The following is a 26197-nucleotide window of genomic DNA, read 5'->3' on the forward strand; positions in this document are numbered from 1 at the left end:
AAAACAAGTGTAAGTAATTTTGAATTTACTGTTTTGTCAAAATGTTTCGTCAAAAACCCAGCGAACGAAGTTAAATTAATGAAAAATGACAAGCAAATATCAGGATATTTCATTTTTGGAGTAATTTCAAAAAAATTCTTTGTTCGAATTATTTTAGATTTTTCTGTGAGTATAAATGATGAGAGTAATAAATAAGAATTCTTTTAATTATTTTAATATGAAAGCCTATAAATATTTAAATTTATAAACTATCAGATTGTAAATATAAATGAAATAATTCTACATGACTCATATTGAAAACGCCCTGTACAGTAGTTTAAGAATGATTTGTTATTATAAGCATTTGTATTTATAGAAACATGGGAATGGATGAAAAACCAGACAAAGATCAGGAAGAACATCATTTACATGCACTAAGAGAATGGCTTGAAAGGCAAGAGTATTTACCTCAAAATATAAGTAAGAATTAAAAACTTTTTTGTACTCTTACATTACAAAAAAGAGATTATTATTTAATTGCAAATCTAAACTATAAATCAACTTTTACAGATGATACATTTCTAAAAAGATTTCTCAACTGCTGTAATAACAGCGTAGAGACTGCTAAAGGTCTGATAGATTTGTGTTTTACAATTAGGTCTCAAACTCCAGAAATTTTTGAAAATAGAGACCCACTTAGTCCGTCCATTCAAAACATCATAAAAACATCGTTAGTACAAATTCTAATGCTTGGCATACCTACACATTTTTCTCGATAATTAATTCTTTATTATCAATTATTTTTAGAGACATGGTTCCTTTACCAAACTATACAGACAACAATTATCAGGTTTTCATTTACAGACTTTGTGATCCAGACCCTGACAAATTTGTGTACGCTGATTCGCTGAAAACGTTTTTCATGTTTTCTGATTTGCGTATGCTAACAGACATCAACTTGCCAGACGGGGAAGTACCTATATTCGACATGTCAGGACTATGTTTGCGACATATATCTAAAGTTTCACTACATTTATTAAAAAAGTATATGCAATATACTCAGGTACATAATTATTATTTCTTTTATTCGGTCGCTTTAGTTTCTAAAAATAATTTTAAATTAATTTATAAGGTAATGTAACGTAATTTATGACGTGCGAATCTCAAATTCTGCGTAAAAGCACTCTACATTACTATATAAAAATTTTAGGAAGCACACCCCGTGAGACTGAAACAAATTCATATAATAAACACCCCCTCTTTTGTGGATAAAATGATGTTATTAATAAAGCCATTCTTGAAAAATGAAACTGGAAGAATGGTAAGAAAACACTTCAAAGAAACCTTTCTATTTTATTTCGTGATTAACGTTTTCGTCTCAATTTCCTTTCATTCCACGAAAATGATAAACCTAAATAGCTATATTAAAACAGATACCTACTTTACACCTCAAACCTCACAAAAAACCTGTCTGCATTTATTTTTAATAAATATATGACCCCACAAAAACTTCTTCTTTAAAACATTTTGTTTTATCAGCGACTAATATAATTTGAATTAATATTTGCCTAAATATTGTGGACCGGCTGCAAACATTTTTTCACCACCTATCATGATGCTATTCACTATTCATGAGATACTTGAACAGCGTGGTCTTTTTTTTTGTTTAAAAAAAATGAAGATTTTTGGTGAGTCAGTGTCCCTTACGTATGTGCAATCAATGAACTACGTTGAACAGTCGAACTGATGATGAATGAAATGAATCTAAGAAAATTTCATTTCAAAAATGTTAAGAAGACCACGTTGTTCTAGGAGGAGGCTAAAATAGAACCATATGGTTTATAAACAGGCCTTAAAAGAAACATAGCTTACCTTATTGTGCATTACACTTTTTTGTTCACTGTCCTTCCATGCACCGTCTTGTAAATTGTATATACCCACAATTTTCAGATGCACTTTCATTCTTCTGATCTGTCAACTTTGTACGAGTACGTACCAAAAGATTTACTGCCCGAAGAGTATGGTGGCGAATCTGGAAAACTGTCCGATTTGAAATCGCAACTTACTCAAAAACTGATCAATAATCGAGATCTATTTCTTGATGAAACGCGATGGAAAGTAGACGAGAGCAAGAGACCTGTTAAAGACAACAAATCTAAACAACTTTTCGGAATAGAAGGGTCTTTTCGATCCCTTAGCATAGACTGAAGTCGTCCCACGGCATACATATAACTAGTTTTTATTACATGGAAACGTGCAAAATTCATACTACATGTTATTTTTCAACACCCTGTAGGCGCATATTTTTAGGTATTGTAGATCTTCATATCGATCTCTAAGGGAAATTAGTTTAAAGTAATATAATTTTTAACTCTGTGATGGTTAAATGTTTAAAATCATTATTTTCAATTAAAGTTAAAATAATATACCGGATGTAAGCGACTTTTCGATAATTTTAAATGAGGTTTTGGACATAATATGCAAGTATCACAATATTATATTGTTTACATTAATTACTGATTTATTTTATTTAAAATAAAAATTTTCTAATAACTGTAGCCATCGTTGTTTTGTTCGGAAATATGACGTTATGAAAGAATATCATAATACAACATAATAATCTAAATTGTCTTTCAATTAACTAAAGTACTGATTTGTATACAGAAGTTTTATGATTAAAGTTTTCAGATAAACCATTTAAATATTCCGTCGCCTATATTAATTTTGAAATAAATCTTGAAAATTATGTTTAAAAAAATAATGGCAATTCGTACCTTTAAAATAGGTGAAGACTAAGAATTTCGGTCAAAGGACGAAGTTGATTACACCTCCCAGGCGCGCCCAGAATGTTTCACATCAAAAAATAAATGGACTTTATATTTCCGATAAACAATAAATAATTAAAAAGTTTTAGAGCACTTCTGGAAGGTTATTCAATAAAAGGGGTATATTACGTACCAAAAGGGAATAATGTGCGACATTCCTACCCAGGTACGAATTGCCACCCAAGCAGAAGGTGAAAATGGCAAATTCCTGGGAGGATTTTTTGTCGTATCTCTGAAGGTATGATTTTTCCTAGTTTCAGGGACGAAAACGACATTAACTCACAGGTAAGAAATCGCATTTACTTTTTATTAGCAAAGTATGTATTTTAACATCAGCCGCATGGAAATTGCCACATGAGCCGAAGACGACTGTGGAAATGGAAAAAACTTTTGGATATTTCATATCTACCAGCTACTAATACTGGTGAACGGACAGGCCTTTTAAATTACGCCGGAGGATAGGGCGGAAGGCGGGAATAGTATAATCCTTTCCTTATAAGGACATTCTTAGATTAAAATAACATTGTAGGTCTTCATACTTAATTGTGACTGTTGTTATTTCTCCAGATAATTAATCACTTTTTACATATAAGTCATTAAAGAAGCCCAAAGATGAAAATTGTTTTTAAAATATGTGGTTCAAAATTACGAAAACTCCTTACTTTCGGAAGCTAATTAACAAAAATTAATACAGGGTGTGCATCGTTTACAAAAAAAAAGAAAACCTTGATCATAAACCATTATTTTCGGCTACTTTCGGCGTACCAAAATTGAAGAAAATTATCAATTTTATTACACCGAAAGAAAAGAAGTGGTACGATTCGACTTCACTCTAATTTTAACGGTATTTTTTTTTCTTTTTTAAAATTGTTGCACTTATATTATTGAAGGTTGAATTTGATGATAACGTATATTTGGCTGGATTTTTTAAACACGTCAAAACTTTAATCACCCTGTATGTAATGTTACATTACCAACCAATGAGGAAAAAGGACTGGAAAATCTGGCAAAGTAACGTAAAGTACGTTACAAAAATTATTACTTAACTACACATTTATTTATAATTAACAAATAAATAATTAATATTCCATCCGAAATATAATAGCATTGTATTTATCACAAAAAAAAGAAACTTAATTTATTTCCTAATGTCCGTCAAAATTACTGAAAGGTTATTCGTTTGAATAAATAATAAATTAATATTAATGATAATAATAATAATCAACAATAGCCTTATTCTCTTCTCATCATAAAATTCATTGCTAACGTAGTAATAGTTGGTACTACGTAAAGATACTAAAAGAAAAGATCAATCACAGTAATTTTTTTAAATAAAAAAGGATTACTTGTTTATCTAGGGAAGAAGGATGAGAGCAGGACGAAACTGAGATCAATTTGTCTTCGACTTAAAATTCCTCGTCAGAAGCAGGCCCATGTTCTGTATTCCTGGCCAACATATAATTATCCATATCGATGGTACGACAATTGTATATAGAATATTTTAGTTTTTCGGCCATCACTTCTTGGGTTGAGTAAGGAGGCAGGCGTAGCTGGAAAAAGCATGTCTGAGCAGTTGGCAAGCTGTTAAGGGCTCTGTCGACTTTCATTATCTAAAAAATAAAAGTTAAACAGAGTGCGTTTCGACACACATTAAGAGGGCTCCTATAAGATTGACTTCATTATGAATATTCTGTTCAAATTTTTATTTGCTTACACGTGAACTATCTAAAATATATATAATTCATGTGCAGAGCTAAGACATTCTACCTACCTGAAATCTTTGGGAAAGATCCGCCAAGTTGGCCGGCAAACGGGATCGACCTGATACAAATCTCATAAAAAGGACCCTTTCGGCATTTGTAAAATTCCCTAAAATATTCCACAGCCATTGAACCAGTTGATGATTCTCATCTAGATCACGGTATCTAAATAAGAAAATACAAAAAACCTTTATATACTACTACACCAACAAAGGGAACCCAAGTAAATTAGTTAACTACTTGAATTTTCGTTTTTTCATGAACTGTGCACCGTACAAAATTCAATTTCAATTAAACTTAGCATAAATCGATTATTTATTATCGATTTACCTAACTATTTTCTTTAAAGAAGCAATTGAAATGTGAGGCAATCCGCAGACCAGTTGCTCCATATGCTCCGAAGTAACGAGGGATAGTAAGGGAACAGGGATTATACCCGCCATACCCTCCCGAACCGCAGCCACTTGCAAGTCGAACTCGTGGAATCGAAAACTAACCGCCTGTTCAAAATATTGAGTACGATTGTTGAAGGTCAAGGGTATATTTCTACCACCAGGTACAATTGGCACAATCTAAAATGCAATTGAAAGAGCATTAAAGCAGTAAATAAACAGCACCACTTGGTTAATCTACATAAATTCAAAATTATTGTGAGTGACCTTAAAAAGGGTTTCGCTAGCAAATCGTTTACAAGATCGATATCTCGAAGGCTTAAGACTGAAAAAATTACCTTGCCAGTACAGCTTGTTCCTTCAAACCATTCCAATGGGATAATATCGTGGAAATTAGCTTCAGTGATACCTGAAAGATGGATGTCCCTAATACTACGTAAGCTTTGCACGTACATGCTGTCCACATCTTCTAAATCTTCAACTGTTATGGGCTCGTCGACGATTAGTTTCCACATCATGGGGGCTAAAGGAACAGCTAAAGGTTTCCTTGTGCGCATCGCCACGCCAAACAAGATTCCTAAGTACAAATAGTACATTACGCATGGTAAAGTAAATAATGTTACAGACTTTCTTCGTGAACAAAAGTTGCATAAACAAATTTTGTGCGCATGCGCATGACTTAACGGAAATATAGCGCAACCGTCCAACTAGCGTTGCTAGATGTAATTACCGGTTTGTACCATAATTTTAGGCTCAAATTGAAGTATTATGTTATTAACAAATTTGAATTTCTAAAAGATGAACTATGAAAATATTATAGTTAAAAATACGCACTCTTCTGTTAGCAGTTATATGTTTGTTGACTTTGTAAGTAAATTTTCATATGATGTATTTATTTCTTTTTCAACTTTACCTAAGAATTTGAACCATTGCAAATGTTGTTGGTTGGTCAGTTGAGGATTAAACAAGTATTTGTCACGATTAAATCCTTCGTCATTAACAGCATTTGGGGTTGGCACCAGAATTGGTACAACCCCAGAGATAATTTCCTGACACATCTCGGTGATGGTGTCATCAAAAACCCCGCCTGCGTCATCAGCTCCTTCTCCTATCAACTTGACCTTCCATGCCCTCGAAGGAAGCCGTAATTCATGAGGTTTCATACTGACAACCTGTTTAGCCACTTGGATAAAAATAGGTTTGCATTTCTTTCCTACACAATAACAATTAAGTTAACATTGTTGATAAATAGCTAATCAATAAATTACTTTACGTACCTTTATTTGATATCCTTTTAACAATCACTTGGGGTCCGTAATTTCGTCCTTGCACCATCGTTTTCCCAATGCAACGTACTAGAGGTAAGGTATAAACTTTGGGGGCCAATAATGGTCTCAATTTGGACGACGTTAATCCCTCTAAAGGAGGCACCTTCATATTTTTTTGTTCTGCACCCATCGGTATCAAAGTCCAGCAAGAATAAAGTTTATCCGAAAAATTGTACAAAAATTTCAACCGTATCTGGATCGCTTTGATAGATAATCCTTGAAGATGTGTATACTGAACAGGTATTTCTGTTGGAAGACCAAAAGAGAGGCTCCTACTAGTGCCCGGTAAATCTTGGGGATGGGGAGCTGCGGTCCACGCGGCACTATGAGTACGACCTGTAGAAATCTGTTTAATTCCTTTATCTGACAGTTCACAAATAAGTTCTGGTTCTCGAGCCAATGACATATGCGGCAGTCCCAGCTGTCCTTCTGAATTTATACCCCAACCGAATACTTTACCACAAGACGTTAGGAACAGAACGTGTTCTGTGCCAATACTGAAATCTTCAACTTTATATTCGGCAAGGGAAAGGAGTTGTTGAGGTTTGTAGTCTGTCCTTTCCCTTGGATGCACTTGCCATGGTATTCGGTCAATTCCACACACAAAAATACGCCCATCTTTGGTCAAAAAAACTGTAAGATTAGTACCACAACCGACTTTCTTAATTCCTATGTTACACATTGATTGCACCCGTTGTGGAATAGCAATAGTAGATGTATGTCCCAAGCCCAGTTTTCCAAACTCTCCTTCTCCAAAGGTCCACACTATCATACCGTCGGATGATACACAGGCAGTATGATTAAGACCGCAAGCAACTTGTCCAATTTTGTAACCTTCCAAAGCAGTTACCTGTTCTGGATTTTTTTTATTTGAAGTAGACCCCAAGCCAAGCCTTCCGTAATCTCCGTTTCCAAAAGTGAATAGTTTTCCATCAGCTGTTACAACGGCGCTATGTTTAAAACCACATGCTACTTGCACTACTTCTTCATCTTGAAGTGCGTCTATCTGTCGGGGCCTGCGTTGACGGTCGCTATTTCCGTGACCCAATTTTCCAAAATCACCGTCGCCCCAGGAGAACACTTCTCCACTTTCGGCTAAGGCAAGACTATGTCCATCTGAGCCCACCGATGTAGCGAGATCGGTTATTACAAAGCCTTGTAGGCTTGATATAACGCTTAAAGAGTGAAGATCATCAGAATTTCCTTGACCCAAACGCCCATAACTTCCTTCTCCACATGCCAACACTGTACCATCAGCTTGAATAACGAAAGTGCAGTTTTGGCCGCAGATTATCTTTTTTGCTGTTGAAAAAGATTCTACCACGGTGGGTGTTAGTGCACTACAACCAACTTCTGCCAGTTGCCCGTGTCTGTCTGATCCCCAAAGATAGGCATTACATTTCCCTCCAATCTGCCAATCTTGTGGCCTTTGAGTAATCCATTGCATGATTTGTTCATCTTGTTTGATACTCCAAAATGTTGTTTGGGCTAAATCAACTTTACTATCTACTTCTCCTTCGGTTGTTGTTGTTGGACTGGCATCAATGTGGTCAATAATATTAGCGGGTAACTCGATTCTTTTTACCAAACTGTTGGCCATTTTGGTAGTCAGACTGATTACATGTAACCAGCTGTATTCTTGGACAACTTCTCCATCGATTTTATCATTAAAAGGTTTTACAGGATGACATAAACATTTGTCGAGCTCGAGCAAAAGAGCTAACGACGTTAAACTCTTGAAAAATAAACTGTGCATCAAATTGACACCCGTTTGTACAAAGAACTTTTCAAAATTGTATTGGCATTGTAAAATGACAGGCAAATAGGATACAAGAAGTTTTAGGAACGGTGCTGATTGAAGTCCTCTAATACCTTTTTGTAAGAGAGTAGTTCGTGCTGTTGCAAGGGCCATTCCTTCCTTGTACTGTTCAGGGCCATATTTAAGTATAATTATGGCTTTGGATCGAGAAAACGCGATCCCTAACGAGTAATCATTAATCCACGTTAAACCGTCATACTTTACACCTCCAGATCCTGTAATTGTCTTCAATAAACTGCCGTCATGCAATGACCATATATTGACAACAGTACTGGAACCTTTCAGACAACCACTTGCAAAAAACAATCCTTTGGGATGTATCGATATGGTTGTAACTGGGTTATAAGAGTGACCTTGCGAATTCATTACCATCTGGGGTTCCAACTTATCAATATTTTCGACATTAGGTAATTTCCATACGCACACACTACCATAACTCGTTCCGATGATGATAAGAAAAGGAAAACTGCTTCCGCCAATGAGTGGTGACCACTGTAAAGAAACGGGTTCGTGCGGCTGAATGAAGGAATGTAAGAGACGGAATTCGTCTTGAACTTTATGCCAAATCTTGCATGTTAGATCGGCAGATGCAGTTGCCAAGATAGTGCCACCAGGCCCCCATTTCACAGACGTTATAGCGCTCTCATGAGCTTTAGTGGCAATAACGTCACCAGTTGGATCTATTACTCCAAACTTGAGAGTACCATCAATGAACCCAACTGCGAAATACTGATGTTCGTAATACCAATCAGTTGCAACAACAGCTAAACGTAATAAAGAATAAATATCTTAAGAACACTACTAGAAAATGCAAGATATATAATCTTACCGTGTTGGAGTGAACAATTTGAAAGATGTTGAACTTCCTTGGTTTCTGAAGTGATCGAAATCAGTGAGACTGATCCATCGATCCTTCCTATTAAAAGATATTCTTTCCCATTCAAATCTTCTTCCCTTTTAATTTGTGGCCATGTCATGGTTGTTATAAATTCCTTCTGCCCATCAATAAACCATTTTTGTAAGCCTTCTCTCTCTTGGCTCATGTTTCTTGTAGGCCATACGTTTATGACATTTTCCATTGCGGCTGCCACGAAATCTCCATTTGGTGACCATTTCAAATGACCTATCGTTTTTCCTTGTAACTCAGCTCCATACACGTTAATCGATTCATGGAAAACGAACATGTGTTCGAGATAGAAACATTCTTTTTTATTGAAATTCCATACTCGTACAGTTCCATCCAGGCCGCTCGATGCGAGCAGTTTTTTTTTCTCGCACCAAGCCAACATTCTGACTCCGTGATCATGACCTTCGAGCGAATCGGCCTGAATGTGAGGGAGGGTGTCGGAAAGATCGGCAAAATTCACTTGATCCGAGTTTGGATGAGAAAACATTTGAACCTGGGCAAAGAAGAAAATACACACTTATAAAATATTCACAAACTTCACATATTCGTGGTCCTTTTACCTTTGTTGCAATGCATTTGAACAGTTGTTCAGTAGCCCATTCTTTGTTCTGGTGTGCCACTTGCTTTGATAAAATATACGCTGCCAATGCATTGGCCAGAGCTAAAGGCTCCGAATGATTAGCATTTGCTGAACCAAGAGGCGCCTCTTCCTTTGCCATATCAAGCAGCGAACTACCCCCGTGTGACGACAGGATATTAACAAGAGCCTGGGTGACTGCAAATCGTCCATTAAACATCAAAATTCCCATCGACGATACTATCAAGTCCTTCGTACACATTGACACAACCATTTTTGAAGCATCCGCATTATTCTGTGCAAGCGCCGCAATGCTCACGCTCAGATTGCAAAGAGACGCATGTGCCGCAGCAGAACGGATACTGGTGTCCGCGAGGGATTTGGAAAGTGTTGCCACGTTCGCATAATGGTCAACTGCTGGTGTTGAGTTGTTCATCTCGATCCTATTCATGGCTATCAAGGTCATCAATTTAACCACTGTGGGCACGTCGTCCAGTCCTATAATTTCCAGTCCGTGCACAAGATTTGCAGAGCTGTTGCTACGCGCCAGGATTGACAACACGTTCAGAACTATCGAACGAGATAAAAGGATTTGAATAGATTGTGTGAAATGAGAATGGGCGGTTATGCGATCGAGGGAGGTGGTAAGATTATTTGCCTGACGTCCCAAGTAACGAGCCTCATACTCGCACTTTTGATTTTCGCGGGTCACCGTTGGTACCACTGACGAACCGAGATAGTCGCCTTCTTTCATGGGTATGGCTTGGGGTTGGAAATTGTCTTTCAAACCAAGAACGAATTTTACATCTGGTAAAGAAAATTTAAATGATTCTACGTCTTCTTCTAAGGATTCTGTCTTGTCTGGAAAAAAAAGTAAAACACGAGTTAATATTAATAACTAAAATAGTTTACAACTATGAATATGTTAGTCAAGTGTGTGCGTGTGCGCGCGTGTGTGTGAATGTGTGTGTGTTTGTTGTTTTAACTTACCATTTTCGTCAAATATAATATCAGGGGCAGGCGTCCTACGACTAGGTTTCGAAAGTTTATGTTTACTGACTTCTCTGTCAGTGCATTTATGGCATAGAATATAGTGAGTGCCTGCAAAAGTAAGTAAACAGTAATTTAAATTCTATAAAATATTCACAACCGCTACCCGATCATTATTATATATTATGTGCCTGTTTTCTATAAAAGAAAATAGTAGTATCTTTTATAGTAAAATAAATTATAGAACGCTAAGTAAAGCATATGGGTATATTGAAACTACTAAACATGATGGCTTAAGTAATCCTCAGAAGTTCATCAGACATTAAAAATTAAAACGTAAACGTAAAAAATCGATATCAAATAAAGAGTTCGTATTTACTTAGTTAATAGAAATATAATTCAAATTCTTCTATTTTAAAACATGATTATAGCATACATGTTAAAATAATTATAAATGCTAAAAACATGAATGTGTAGTAAAATGAATTAATTTTTACTACTACAGACAACCTTAAATTAATAATGAAAAATTGGTGCTGCTTTCAAGCCTTCGCAGGGAATCAAACCCGGGTCCCTGACTTTACGTATCACTGTTCTAGCACTAAGCTACGTTAGATGACAGCAGCAACGATATTTGTTGCTTAGTGGTAGAGCAATGGCGCATAAAGCCAGGGATCCGGGTTCGATTCCCGGCGAAGGCGTGATAACAGCAGCAATTTTTCGTCATTACTTTGAGGATATCTGTGGCGATAAAAAATTAATTCACTCTAATGTATTGAAATTAATCCTACAAAAAAAACTCTAAATGTCTTAATGTAATGAAGCTCCAAGAAAAAAAATTAATTAACATTAAGTGTAACAAAAACAGAGTATATTACATTCGGATATTACGCAAATAAAACTACAATAAAAATCAATTATTTTTATTGTTAAGCAGTAATATTAGAGCGATAAAAATATTCAATTCTTTACCAGTTGAACTGAAAATGTTAACAGTATGTATAAAAATATTTATATAAATCCTTACCTAAGAGATTTCCGCAACAACCAGGACCCCAGATAGAACCACATCCTGGATGATACGACATCATATGCGAATTTAAATTGGCCGAAAGGTGACCACAAAGACTACATCTTGCACAGCTATTGGAAACCTAAGAAGAATTCATTTGTTAAATTAAATTATAATTTATTAAACCAAAGCATCTTACTCTTTATGAGAAATAATATTTTTATTGTTTTATGTACTTGTTACTGTCTTTTAATGAGTATATATTGTTCTTTTATATTTGTTTGTATGTTTATTTTGTTAACTATAGACGTTTCTTACATTTTAAATAATGGTAAAATTCGTTTACGTTTACGAAAACAATTCCGTTTTAGCTACCGTAATGTGAAATGCAATATTTGACAATCCGACTGAACCATTAGTTAGCCGTTAACAAAAACATATTCTAATGTCGAATTTTACAGGTTGATTTCAACATTAAAAGAACGACATATGAACTTACGTTTATAACTTGGCAATTATGGTTGTTAGACATTGAAGAGATGCCTGATGTGTCGACTCCATCGTCAAAGGAAAGATTAGAAGACATAAGGGGATGAGTTTCACCGCGCATGTGCGGCCTATCTCTTTCCCGTTCGTGCATTCGTTCCATCTGTTCTAGCCTTTCCACGAGATAGTTTCGAAACTCGTTACCTGTACGTCGCGAGCATCTTCCAAAAATACTTTCCACTTCTGTGTTTTCCAAATTCTGACGAGACATTTAATAGAATTAAATAAATTTTTTTATTACATGTATGATTAAAAAAGATGAAATCAAGACCGTTTAACAGTCCATATTGATAAAAACTTAGTATCTCGGAAGTTATTGGGTTTAAAACAAATTTAAGAAGAATTCTGTAAAAAATGAAATCCTCTTGAAAGTTACTATTTAACTTTTTTTGTATATTGAATAATTTAGCCAAAATAAGTGTTCAATCCACCAATAAAAAATTCTGAAATACATAAAGGAGATGCCTTGAGAACAATTTGTAGAGAATTTAATTTCCTGCATAATGACTTGTGGTAGAACTTTCTAAGAGTAAATCCATTTAAGTTGTTAATGTGAAAAATACCGTATTTTTTTGCTTATTACTTATACGAACAGCCTTAAAATACAAGAAACGTCTTAATCTTTCAGTTAAGATCTTACACTATTTATTTAACAGGATGACTAATCATCAAGTTAGAATAAGAAAAACAGTTCCTTTTTCGCTATACCTGAATATACATATACAAAAATGTAACAAATAAAACCTACATGAGGACAAGTCTGTGGATGAAGAAATCGAGTCGTCCTTAGACTTGGGGTACTCTCTTCGCTTCTGATCGATGCAGCTGAGTTTGCGCTGTCAAGGGCATGAGCGGGTCCCATGGCTCCCGCTACTGTTCCATTATCTAGGGCCGATTCTCCCCCTATGTAGGGATGTTCTAACATCCAGGTGGTCAATACTTGCATTGTATGGGCGCTCACTTCGCCCGAACTTTTCGTAGCGTTGATGGCACGCAAAATGTGACGCAAGGTGAAACCCATTTCAAGCAATGGGGCTGCTATCGGAGGTGGATGAGATGGCGAATTTGAACGTCTCCACGCACTCCAAAATTCGTCTCTGTCTAGATTAGAAAACAAACGTCTACGGCGCTCTGGAGAAACAAAAACAGTCGGAAAACACAAAACTAGCGAAGCTAACACAAAAATACATCATACAGAATATTTTGTAAATCTTAAACAAAATAGACGAAAATAGTGCGGATCATTAAAAACAAAAAAAAAAAGGTATTTGTTTTGTATGTTATTTGAATGCATTTTACGGGGTGGAGCTTTTGGGCTCTTCAGCTCCCCCTTTCATCACTAAATTAACTTGCAGCAAAATTCAACACATGTATGTACATGCAAAGAAAAAAAACGGTTACAAGCGTGCATAAACAGCTATCGTACTTACCTTGCGTTATAAAATCTGACATGGGACCAGAAAAATAATTCGAGAATCCAAACCCGGTAGGTACCCGAGGTACTGTCAAGGTGGCAGAACTGCGACTACACATTCGTTGATTCGAATTGAAATTTCCACTGGACATACTACTCGATGAACTGGCCCCGTCCATAGAACTGTTAATTTTCTGTGGACCATCTTCAATGTCCCCATCACACTCGTATCGATTTTTTAGAAAGTTAGAGTGTAGGACACTTTGTGCCCTTTCAAATTCCACAATATCAATCATATGCTTTAGTTTACATTCGGAAATTGATTTTTTTACTAAGTGGGGCATTATTTCTCGAATTGCCTCCTGAAGATCATTTGTTAAATTGTCCGGCTGTTCCTTATTCTGACACTAAATGATTGCAAAAATAACGAAATTACCTTTAAATGGGAACTCAATAACCATAGGGTATTATTATGAAAGCAAATAATATTATGTAACTGATAAAAAATAAAATATAGAGGTTTTCATAGCGTCTACGTGTACAGTTTATTGCCTATATTTTGTTTATTAGAATTTAAGTATTAAAATTGTTGTTTTTAGTTAAAAAAATTGAAAAATTATCTGACCAATTTTATTTCTATACATACAAAAAAATAATTATTAGTGGATTATGATGAAAAAAGTATTAATATATAAATTCAAAGTTAATCAAGTTTGACTAAAATCAACATAATGGAAAATCTCTCCAAAAACCTGTGCAACGTCTTATTTTAATGTTATAATTATTTCGGCATCTAGTTAACTATTAAAACAGCACCCAGCAAAACCACTATCGGGTTTATATCTACTGTAAATATCCGTTTTAATAACATACTGAAATACTCACCCACTTGTTGCTCGCCAACAAAAGTATGTCTGAATACTTATTCGAAATAAGCAACACGTTTAATGTCTTAAGAGCCGAAAATTGAAGATAAGCAAGTTGCAAACAATATCTTTCGATTGCTAACAATTTTGCTTGTAGAACTTTGAGATCGTAGCTGTTATATTGTGTTTGTGCCCTTTCGTGCAATCCTACTGACATACTTCCGCCATTACCACCACCACCACCCCCTCCAGAACAGCCACTGCTTCCATGCTGTGATCCTGCTGCTGTCATCTTTTTCGTGCTAATCTTCTTTACCTCGCCCAATATATTGAACACTAACTCGTTAGTGAGAGACTCCACTGTTCTAATAACATTCTGTTTGGCACCACTGTTTTTGGACACCTGTGAATCGGAAGTAGAACGCCAACCATCAGAGACGGATGAGTTTCGACGAGATTGTGCTATATTTTCATTCTTTAACAGGTCCTTCTCAGCATTCGTTAACTTATATTCAGGAAATTTAATTCTATCAGTAACCCCCGACAGCCTAATCAAGTTTTTTAGTATGTCACCGGTAACACCTTGAATTATTAAAGACATTATTATTATTTCCATTTCAATCGTTCTTCTTTTAATTATAATTTTACTCACCAGTTAATTTTATAGCATTAAATTGTACCGGTTCCACATGTTCTAGAGAAGGATAAGAAACATCTGACATATCTCCATCAGGCAACCAAAGAACTTTAATAACTGTCACACCCTTTTTAAGTATTCCCATCACTATTCCCTTTCTCCTGCTGGTTTTATGGATGCACAGCCCACCCATTCTAAGCCCTCTATCCGCACCTAAATAAAATAATATACCATACGATTATATTTATAATTACATTACAGTTACCTCCGATTATAGCCAAAGCTGGCCAAACAAGTTTGCACAATTTATCGGCTTTGGTGTCAAAATTAGTGGTAGAATCACTTTTGGGAGTTTCGTCCAAAATTGCAGTTTCAGGGAAAATATGCGTTATTTGTTTTAAACCATTTAAAATACATGAGTTTATCTATAAATAAAAGGGCGAATAAAAAAATTGTGAATTGCTTATGCGATAAACATTTACCTCTTCAGTCCATGCATCAGAGGTGTGAAGTTTTCGTAACAAACCAATATGTGATTCTGCCAGAACGATGGCCAAGGGAGATAAGTCAGGGTCTCCAGGTAGTAAATCCCTTTTTGTATGAATCTGAAATTTTTCTTATTGTACATCTTATTCTGACTATTAAAATACAATAATTCAACAGTTCTTTGGTTCTGCTTAAAATTCGTAAATTAGGTGCAATAAAAATTAGTTTTATTAACTTCCGTATAAAACAATTATTCCAACTGAAAGTGAAGTAACAACGACCACCTTGTAATGAGTAAATAAAATAAAGTAAAATTAGGTGCTTACCAGCATATCAGTCATCTTGACTTTTTCTCCTGGGTGTGTACTATAAAACATGACACAAGGATACAATTCCGTCTCCTCGATCTCCTCAAAAGCTATCTTTGGTTCTTCTCCATTTTTTCCAAAGCTTAAAGTCTTCGCGTCCATGTCCAAAACAACAGTTATGTAATCTCCTTGTGTGTAACTTTGCAAAGATAAATCCCTTTCCCCATTATGATACAAACTGCCACTGTAAGCTCTATACAACCACATATCACTCGTGGTACGGTGACTAAAGTCTTTAATTGGATACTTCGATACTCCTATACATGTTCCCTCATTTCCCTTACTCTCTTTTACTATAAGAATCTTCCACTGGTAACAACCCGATTTGATAACTTGCGATCCAAGACCATATCCTTTACCATCTGGTCCGTGCACTAAAGTGAGTCCTCCTTCTACTGTACAATTACAGCATTTATCAAGATCAAAGCCCATGTTATGAATTGGCAAATTCTCATCAACGTCAGTGCAAAAGTCGTCGAATCCTCTGTAATTTTCTAAACGATCCAGGGCTCTCTCAATTGCCTTGTGCTTTTCTTCTTCGGTCTCTAAAAAATTTCCATGCTCCATCCACATTTGATCTGCTAAACTGTCATATATTTTTTGCACGACTTCTTGACGGAATTTACATTCTACACTGGAAGATTTTAAAGCCGGGAGCACCGTTTGTAGCAATTGTATAGCCAACAATTTAGGCCTGAGAGCATGTACGTGAATGGGAAGCTGGTTCTCTTTGCTCTCTAATAACGATACAAGCTTATTGATCCACCTTGGGGTTCCTATGAGTCTTTGAATACTTTTAGAGGCAGCCATTGTTCGAAGAAAAACTATGAAGTCGCCTAAAGTTCTTGAGTAACTGGACATAATTCGATTGTAAGGGAAATGCTTCAGAACTTCCGCAACGTTTAAAAAGTTATTATTTCCTATTAAAGCATCGAACTGTTCATACAACTGATCGACCACGTTTTCTATAACAGATGCTTCCAATTTTTTTGAATGCAAACAACACGAAATTGCTAGAATGTACAATAACCTTTTGCAAGCAACGTTCAGAGTCTGCCTCTTATTAATTATAGACGAAGACATTAACTGGAAGTTGCAGATATTCTTTAGCAAAGGCATAAGACCGTTTTCCACCACAAGAATGAGATCGTCTGGAAAATATCTTCTGCTAAGTACGAAGATAACGAGTAGCTTCAGGTTTCTATTACGTTCGTTATCAATATCCTTAGCCAATGAATGAATCAACAGCCTATAAATTCTGTGTACTCTTTCTCTGATTTTTTCTTGAATATCTTGAGGTGATGCTTGAATACCTTCAAGATAGTGGTGCAATTGGGTACAAGAATCATTAGAGTCAATGTTATTTAATCCAAAGCAGCCGCTCAAAAGATACTGTTGCACATGATTAATGGCAGTCGGACAGCCTTCAGCTTGCGATTTGAATAAAAGTTCATAAATCTCGTCAAGGCATTTCAATCTACTTTCAGCTCTTTTGTTCTGGAAGCAAAGAGCTGAATAAATGATTTTTGGCTCTGTCAGCCAACCGACGGCTGTATTATTATCAGTTTTGATGTTAGGTGTGTCAGAAACGTATTGCATTAAGGTCATTCCAAAATTACGCAAGTTCCGGGATTTAAAATTGTCCCGTATATTCTCATAAAAATCTACATACGGTTTTTCGACTTCAAAATTTTCATCGGACGATGAGAATTGTAGTTCATTTTCTAATTCGATATCTAAATAAGCGTACAAAAAAAACGTGTAAGAAACATTTAAAAACCTTTGACATTAATGATATCAAAATTAGCAGTATCTAAATTTATAAATAAAAAAAATCAGATCAAAATAAGACTTCAANCGTCCGATTTTTCTGTTGTTTCCGGTTGCGGGCATATGCAACGGGACTTCTCAATACAATGAGCTAACAGGTGGTTTTGCAATGACGAGAGTAGTTTTCTTAAATGGGATATACGAGAACTATTAGCGTTTTTCCAGTTGCTTTTCGCACCACTCTCTATATGGTGAACAACACTATCCAAAGTTTGTTCCTATAACAAAAAAATTAAACAAGGAAAGATTAAATAGATAAATAAACGTTCCTCGGTCATTATTATCAATGAAAAGTTTTATTGTCCAATATTTTATGTAAAATTGATGTTTCTATCAAGTCAATACTGTCCGTTTAATTGTTTGATAATTGCAGACGTTAGAAGTACGTTAAATTTAAATGGAAACTTTTTATAGAAAATATGTCTTTACAAAACACTCTTTTCAAAAATAACTAACTCTTAAGACTGGCAGACCATGAAAAAAAGTATCGTTCAAAAATGACACACCCTGAAGTATACATTTTGCAACTCACCTTTGATAAAGCACAAAATGAAAAGGCACCTTTCAAGTACTCGATGACACTTGACTCGAAATTCATACGTCGTATCTTCCTTCGAGGTCTCCTCTCCTTGAAACTCTAGATCATTCTCCCTGTCACTTGATATTTCTCCTTCTGACCCTGAAGACACGAACCCATTCGAATATTGCATCTTTGGCATAAGTAGTTTCCGTCTAAGTCCCATGGCAATCCCGTACATTACCTTCACCGAAGGATTTGACATAGACTTCTTCAATAGGCTAGCATGCTTCAGTAAAGTTATCAAAAAACACCTCACGGTCGTCTCCAGCAACTGAGCATCACCATCGTCCCTGTCCCAAGTCTCAACACTCGACGTTTCGATCATTGCATCGTAAAATCCTTTTTCGTGCACGTCTTCGCTTTGAACGGCACAAGCTTCGTCATATTGGCATGGCAAATTCAATGCTAAATTGCAATAAACTTGCGTTTCCAGACTGAGTTTAGCAATGGCAGTTGATATTTGTTCGGGTACATTTAATAAGACTAGATAGACGATCTCGTTGATCACTTCAAGATCAGCATGATCGATGGCGAGGCCGTTGGAAAATATGATAGTTTTTAACCATTTTTGACACCGTTTTTCGTCATCGGTTGGAGGATCGCCTACCAACATACCTCCCAATCGCTGACCAACGAGGAACGAACAAGTTCGTTCCAGATCTATTAACCATATCCACGACTGTTCAGCCAGTTGAGTTAATGTGGGCGTTTCCGTACCTAAACAAAAGCACATAATCATTTTTGAAGTGTAGACGCGTTTATTGCTAACGAGAGAACGTCAGTAACACTGAATCGGGTTTACTCGCTTCCACTCGACACCAATTGATGACGCACTAAATCATGTATACTCGGCTCCAATCGTCATCAGTATAGTATTTTGATATAATACGCGTGCAATCAGAGCAAAACTTCACAATATAATTAATTCACAAATATAATTGTTTATTTTGTAACTAATATTACTTCGCAGATACAGAGATAAAAATAATTTTATATAAGAATATCCATATTATTCCATAGGGGAATTCTACGTTATATGACGCGCGCTTGTCATCCGTCAGGGTTTCCCGCGATTATTCCCAAGCTTCGTCTGGGCGGTATTTTTAAAATACTCCAAAATTTACATTTTTCTTTTTACATGAAAAACAATTATTATCTATTTCTGCCTATAATTTTGGTAAGCTTCAAAATTATGTCACGTCTGACAACACTGCTTAGACGATCGCAGTAAATTTTTGTTAAAACGTTTTATCAAGTATCGCGCGCATCATCATCATCATTATAAGGTCGTCAGTCCTAAGACTGGTTGGACACATACCTCCACTCTTTCCTATCCTGAGCATTTCCCTAAAACTAGAACAACCCACATCCTTAACTATTTGCGAACAGTAATCTAACCTAGGTCTACCTCTACCCCTCTTAATTCCTGTTTCTGCCTCTAATATATCTCTGACTAGAGCTTCATGCCTGAGAAGGTGTCCTACCAACCTATCTCGCCTATTTCTTATTGACTTCCATAGAGTCCTCTGTTCTCCTATTCTTTCCAATACCTCTTCATTTCTAACCTTATCTACCCACGTTATCATCATCATTCGCCTATAACACCACAGTATGCATGCTCATAAAATTGAAATTTCTTTTCGTAAGCATGGAAACAGCTACTTTCATTCGTTTTTAAAGGATAGGAATGTCGAACTTTCTGCGGAGGTGTGACAAAAAATGTAGGTTTGTATAATTATGCACTTTAGAATCGAAGTCCACTCACCTGAGATTATCAAATCGCTGTCCATTTGAACTTCTTCAGGCAAATGAGCGTTCAATTTCTGTAATGAAGGCAGCAAGTCCAATATTTTGCTCAGAATTGGACTGAGAAAACTTCCCGGCATGAGTAGCATAGAATTCAATATTTTAAGCAGCATGGAACCGCACAATGAGTCTAAGAGAACATTGTAGAATAATTCGAGACTCGACGAGTGTTTTTCCAATATGTTGGCAGTCTTGTTGAACAATCTGGACGCGAGCGGAAACAGATAAGAAAAATGATTGATCAACAGACGGAAACTAGAAGAGTCGTCCGATTTTTCTGTTGTTTCCGGTTGCGGGCATATGCAACGGGACTTCTCAATACAATGAGCTAACAGGTGGTTTTGCAATGACGAGAGTAGTTTTCTTAAATGGGATATACGAGAACTATTAGCGTTTTTCCAGTTGCTTTTCGCACCACTCTCTATATGGTGAACAACACTATCCAAAGTTTGTTCCTATAACAAAAAAAATTAAACAAGGAAAGATTAAATAGTGAATAACATTTATAAGATTAACTCACCGTTGTGACGCTAAACGTCTGCAATAGGGATGCCATCAAAGTTTCTGTAAGATAAAGGTCTTTTGAATCAAATTTTTCAGGTAAACTACTGTATCCCAATAAAGTAGCAATATATGAGGGCTCTTCTAAACTGTATAAAACGATTTCTAATAACATTTGTTGCCCCTGCGACAGAGTATTGATGTGAGGCAACTGCTCATTTAAAAATTCAATTCTCTCCTTCAGTTGAGGTAAAAGAAACGATGCTCCATTACTTAAAACTTCTTGTATATGTGTTTGGATTTCAGGAGGTGTTGATATATCGACCAACCTAAATAAAAAACCTGACATCAAATGTGATAAATTGATGGCACTGTTTACTAAATAATAATTGATAATTTTATTAGTTACAATTTCAAAAATTCTTTCAAATATTTCATATTAACAAAATTTCAATTAAACTAATCGATTGATAAACCTTTAATATTACCCTGAGTGTCTTTGATCTTGGTAGCATCCATTCAACTTACAAATTAATAATTAATTAATTAATCAATTAATTAAATAAAACGGCTTACCTGAAAAGAATCATTCGTAATCCTTTGGCCTGTTGACCAAGGATATGGCTGCTCATTCCGCCCGTCACGCACATATTTAAGTGGGTGCACAACAACTTAAGACACTGCCCCAAAAATTCATTATGCTCGTTCGAAGTTTTGAAAGGAGTCGGTGGCTTGTCTTCATAAAAACCATTGGAATATTTCTCAAGAAATTTTCTCAAATATTCAAAAGTTTTCTCGTTTAAATCCAAGCAAAAGGGCTTGTGACGGGTCACTGGTTGAGCATCAGTCGGGGTAGCAGTCCATGCTATGGAATGCGAAGTACCTTAAAAAGAAAATTGTATAAAGAGCAGTTCTCATAAAATAAATAAATAATTAATAAACAATTCGACCCATTCTACGGGACTTGAACCACGAACTCAAACGATGGCGTCCTCTGAGGTAAAGCACTCCGGTCGTAAACTAGTCCCCTATTCGGATATCCGGGCGGGGACTACTTCGGGGATGTCATCAATAAGTTCAATAGGGGAAGGTGTAATATTTATATAAGTAGGGAAATTAGAAAATTTAAAAGTTGAGATGAATAGACTACAGTTAGATATACTAGGCATTAGTGAAGTCCGTTAGAGACTTCTGGAGTGGAGACATTAGAATAATACATACAGGATCGGTGCAAGGTAATTCGGGGGTAGGAATTGTAATATGTAGGAAAGCAGGACAGAGTGTAGAAAGTTATTTACAAAAAAGGGATAGGATAGTTATGGATAAATTAAACTCGAAACCGGTAAAATATTACCGTTTTTACTGTGCAGGTCTATATGCCTACATCATCTTACAACGATGAAGACGCAGCAACGCAGAAAAGTAAATATTAGGAAGGGAGTCAGACAAGGATGCACACAGTCACCGCTACTTTTTAATCTTAATTTTTTAATAGAAGATGCAGTCAACTTCATTAAAATCAATACAACTGTAGGGATAGATATACAGGGGCAAAAGATTGGTATGCTTAGATTTGCAGATGATATAGGAGTAATTAACATCTAGCAAGGAGGAGTTAGAGATAGTTTTAAATAAAATGGAAGCGGTATTAACAAAACAGTATTGTAAGAAAATAAATAAAAGTAAAACAAAAATAATGGTATGCAAAGGAAGAAAAAATAGGGAAAGAGTGAATATAAAGATAGGGGGTGAAAGATTAGAAGAAGTGACTGATTTTAAGTATCTAGGAAAGCAGATAAGTCAGGACGGAATGAGTAGTAGGGATACAAAGCAAAGGATAGCTCAGGGTCGAGTCGCCTTCAATAGAAAGAAGTCACTTCTATGCTCCCAAACGGTTAATTTTGAAATTCGAAAAAAAATGTTAAAGGTGTATGTTTGAAGCGCGGACGAAAAGGAAAGGTTAGACGCGTTCGAAATGAGGTGTTACAGGCGAATAACGAGGATACCGTGGATAAAGAAAATTAGAAATGAAGAGATATTAGAAAGAATAGGTGAACAGAGGAAGTGTGGAAGTCAATAACAAAAGGTGAGATAGGTTTGTAGGATACCTTCTCAGGGCTAATCAGAGACATATTACAGGCAGAAACAGGAGTTAAGAGGAGTAGAGGTAGACCTAGATTAGATTACTGTTCGCAAGTGGTTAAGGATGTGGGATGTTCTAGTTTTAGGGAAATACGAAAATTAACTCAGGATAGGAGTGGAGGTACGTGCCCAACCAGTCTTAGGACTGACGACCTTATGATGATGAAACAATTCGAAAGTATAAATAAAAAACACTTGGATGGCTTTACACTAATTTAGGTAAATTTTGTACCTGCACTTATTTGTCGAACGTTGACTCCCACCAATCCCAAAACCTTTTGAGGACGAGAGATGGGACTGTTAATGTGTCCTACACCGCATTGTCCCATTGCGTTATTTCCCCAGGCAAAAACCTCACCCTCATCAGAAAGTGCCAAACAGTGGATGTCACCGGCAGAAACGTCCACGATTGTATACGAGGCCAAGTCTTGAACTAGAGTGGGCAAGACGCTTATAGTGTCCACAGAACCCGTACCTAAACATGGGCCACTGCCCCACGTATATACCTATTCAAAACAAAATTAAAAACTAGAATGCTAAAATATATAATAAACAAATCACTAAAGCATTTTCAGAACAAACATAATTTACCTGTCCAGAATTTGNAAAAAAAATTGATAATTTTTTAATATTTATTACTTTTGGAGATCATGCAACAATTTTCTCTTCGGCAAAATTTTGTAAACAAATATGTCCCTAATTTGTTTGACTGAGGAATCGAAACAATTGTACTCGGTGATTGGATTAGATATAAAACTTTATTAAACTCAAAGTTTCGAGCGTACTCTTCAATGTTCTTTTTATTAAAGCATTTTCAGAACAAACATAATTTACCTGTCCAGAATTTGTAAGTGCCACTGAAAAAGTTGTTCCAGCACACACCTTCCTTATTATCATCCCTTGCAACGCCTCTATCACTTTGGGCCTATAAACCTTCGCAATCTCCCCATGCCCCAATCTGCCACTGTCCCCAGACCCAAAGGACCACACTGTTGTCCCATCCTTGGACAACGCCAAAGTATGAGCGCAGCCACAAGCTACTCCTCCTACGTCACTAAGGTCCCTTACGAGGGTCGGTATGTTTCGGGGATTACTGTCTCCATGACCCAATCGCCCATGATCTCCTTCTCCCCAGGTATACAGCTCACCATCTTCTGTTACAGCGGCGCTATGTCGATAACCTGATGAACAGAAAAACAATAATCACTGTTAAAAGAAAAAAAAAATTTTAAATTACCTGCTTGAACTTGAATGACAACTTTTCCTAGTAACGGCCCCCCGACGAGTTTAGGTTGTTTTTCGGTATTACTATTATTGTGTCCCAGTTTTCCGTAGTCTCCGTCTCCCCAACTGTAAACGAGTCCGTCCTCAGTCAACGCTAAAGAATGCCCATCACTACCTTTCGAACTAGATATCTTTTTTACTGAGCTATCAATTAGCACCCTTTTAGGGGTACTTTGAGTAGCAGAATCTCCTAAACCTAATCTACCATATGTTCCTTTACCGCATGAGCTTACACTACCATCACGATATATCAGAAATGTACAATATTGACCTGCTTCAGCCTAGAAATTCAAATATGATTAGTACATTTTTTAATAAAAATATGCTCAAATGACTACCGTTTGAATTTGTACAAAGACTTTTGATTTAACTGGAACAATAATTTTTTCTTGTATTCCTTCTGCCAATTGATGTGAGGAATTACTTCCCCAGATAAAGCAATCACTTCCACTATCGTCTTTACAATTACCCGTTACGGCATTGTCAGAAGATGATGACCGTTCACAGTCCACAGCCATATTTACTAACTCCTCCATTAAATATAATGCAACTTCATACAAACAGATTTCATCATTATCAAAGTTGAACTTAAGCTTGGCTTTCTGTTTGTTACAATCCATGAGAAGTAAAGCTTTTTGAAAAGCATACGAAGTTATTCTACAATTATTCCCTTCATCTGTAGATGCATCTAGTGCCATCTCAATCCATTCAAGTAAAAATCTCAAGGAACCTCTTTGAAGTGCAAGACCTAACAGCAATTCAGTAGCAAGCATCTGGCCCTGCTTATCAACTCCAGGAGTATTTAGGACAGCTTCTTTTAAAAAACAAGAAACCTGTTCCAAACTGCTAACTCCCAAACTTGTTAAATGTAAATCATTTGCCAAAGAAAGTGAAGGTAAATTCTGTATCATGTCAAGAGCAGTCTTTAAGACAGAGTTACATAAAGAAGGAACCCCTAAATGGCTACTATTCATCCAGTTTTGTCTCAAAAGTGAAAACAATAAACTTAAACCAGTCTGAACCCCTATTTCTAAAAGGGCTCTGGATGCCATCACAGGCTCTTTAGGTATGTACATTAAATCATTGTAATTATTTGATGAAGACGCTTTAAACAATTCTCGCTCATGGTATTTAGAAACTATTGCAAAATAGATTCTCTTTAGAATTAACAACCTTTGTTTTAATATAACTGCAAAGGGAGTGGAAGAGCAGACTGACCTTGCAAGTTCCAACTGTGATGATAACAAAGATGTAATGAATTGCTCCAACTCTTCAGATGATGGAGACTCATACTGAAAATCTGGAAGCAACTGAACATCATTGTTAGAAAGAATTGGGGAAGGAATGATTCGAATTTCTTTATTGCTTAGCAATGTGTCAAACATGTACTCTACTAGATCTCGACTTGCTATGCTATCGCAGTCTTTAGATGACCAAGACGTGTTGGTATGATCTGTCCAGTCCGTTTCAACCGTTTCTACATTAAGTGGTGCACAACTTTCCATTTTCACTTCACTTTTGGAAGAAATTAATTTGAGTTTTCCGTATAACGTACAAAGTTATTAGGTGAAAGTTCAATTAAACTCGTTATGAGCATAATTAATGAGGCGTTATTCAATACAACATAATACGAAAATTTTACTGTATTATTTTGATTTTATTGTTTTCTAATCATTACGACAGTTTGACATCTCCAAATTCCAGCCAGCTGATACTTCAAAATTTCACAATTTTGTCTTACAATGATGACCTCAATTGTGAAAATTATGGTACAAACAACACATTATTAAACACAGAAATTTAACATGTTAATACAAAAACAATATTAAATTAATTAAAGATGTATAACTCCAACTTTTGCAATGTCTTATTATAGGCTACATTGCAAAACTTTGAACAAATGTTTTCTAATTTCTATGGATTGCTATCACTTCATTTATTCCATAGATTAACTAATTCCATAACTTCATACCATTGTTGTGACGCCATACTTTTTCAAATTTTGATTTTATTTATTTATTCTTTTTATATTTCTTTAATTTATTCTTTTATATCATCGGGCTTTCAACCCTTTCATTGAATTATATATAGATATTTATTTATTTTTTCTTTTTGAGATTCCGTGGGCATAGTCCCTTGTGGGCGTTT

General features: G+C 35.9%; 2 protein-coding genes across 6 annotated transcripts in view; one reads left to right on the top strand and one right to left on the bottom strand.

Annotated features, from left to right (window-relative positions):
* The window catches only part of LOC112904336 (alpha-tocopherol transfer protein-like), a 6365-nt gene extending 3849 nt beyond the window's left edge, over positions 1-2516 (top strand). For 2 of the 4 annotated variants that reach the window (XM_025974107.1, XM_025974108.1), the window contains exons 2-6: positions 356-459; positions 550-709; positions 787-1042; positions 1190-1300; positions 1930-2510. In XM_025974107.1, coding sequence (XP_025829892.1) covers positions 356-459; positions 550-709; positions 787-1042; positions 1190-1300; positions 1930-2187 — 889 coding nt within the window. In that variant the 3' untranslated portion in view covers positions 2188-2510. Of the gene's footprint in view, positions 1-18; positions 166-355; positions 460-549; positions 710-786; positions 1043-1189; positions 1301-1929 lie in introns of those variants that run through there. The other 2 variants (XM_025974109.1, XM_025974110.1) reach the window with 2 other exon arrangements.
* Positions 2517-3514: 998 nt separating this feature from the next.
* On the bottom strand, positions 3515-25949 carry LOC108736344 (probable E3 ubiquitin-protein ligase HERC1). Of its 2 annotated transcripts, none has more exons than XM_018468735.2 (26): positions 24388-25949; positions 24003-24330; positions 23600-23946; positions 22998-23271; positions 21200-21506; positions 20643-20952; positions 20082-20577; positions 18269-19033; positions 15865-17642; positions 15535-15657; positions 15318-15477; positions 15068-15265; positions 14435-14997; positions 13566-13956; positions 12884-13236; positions 12089-12334; positions 11605-11731; positions 10578-10688; positions 9571-10448; positions 8933-9503; positions 6234-8867; positions 5870-6169; positions 5295-5533; positions 4895-5136; positions 4576-4729; positions 3515-4414 (listed from the first exon to the last, which is right to left on the bottom strand). In XM_018468735.2, exons 1-26 carry the CDS (start codon positions 25552-25554, stop codon positions 4211-4213), a joined length of 13266 nt encoding a protein of 4421 aa, XP_018324237.1. In that variant the 5' UTR covers positions 25555-25949; the 3' UTR covers positions 3515-4210. The 2 variants fall into 2 exon arrangements, with proteins under 2 accessions (XP_018324237.1, XP_018324236.1); XM_018468734.2 differs by having other exon boundaries at positions 12884-13266.
* Positions 25950-26197: the final 248 nt, after the last annotated feature.

Source organism: Agrilus planipennis, unplaced genomic scaffold (assembly GCF_000699045.2).
Source record: "Agrilus planipennis isolate EAB-ADULT unplaced genomic scaffold, Apla_2.0 scaffold64, whole genome shotgun sequence".
NCBI lineage: Eukaryota > Metazoa > Arthropoda > Insecta > Coleoptera > Buprestidae > Agrilus > Agrilus planipennis.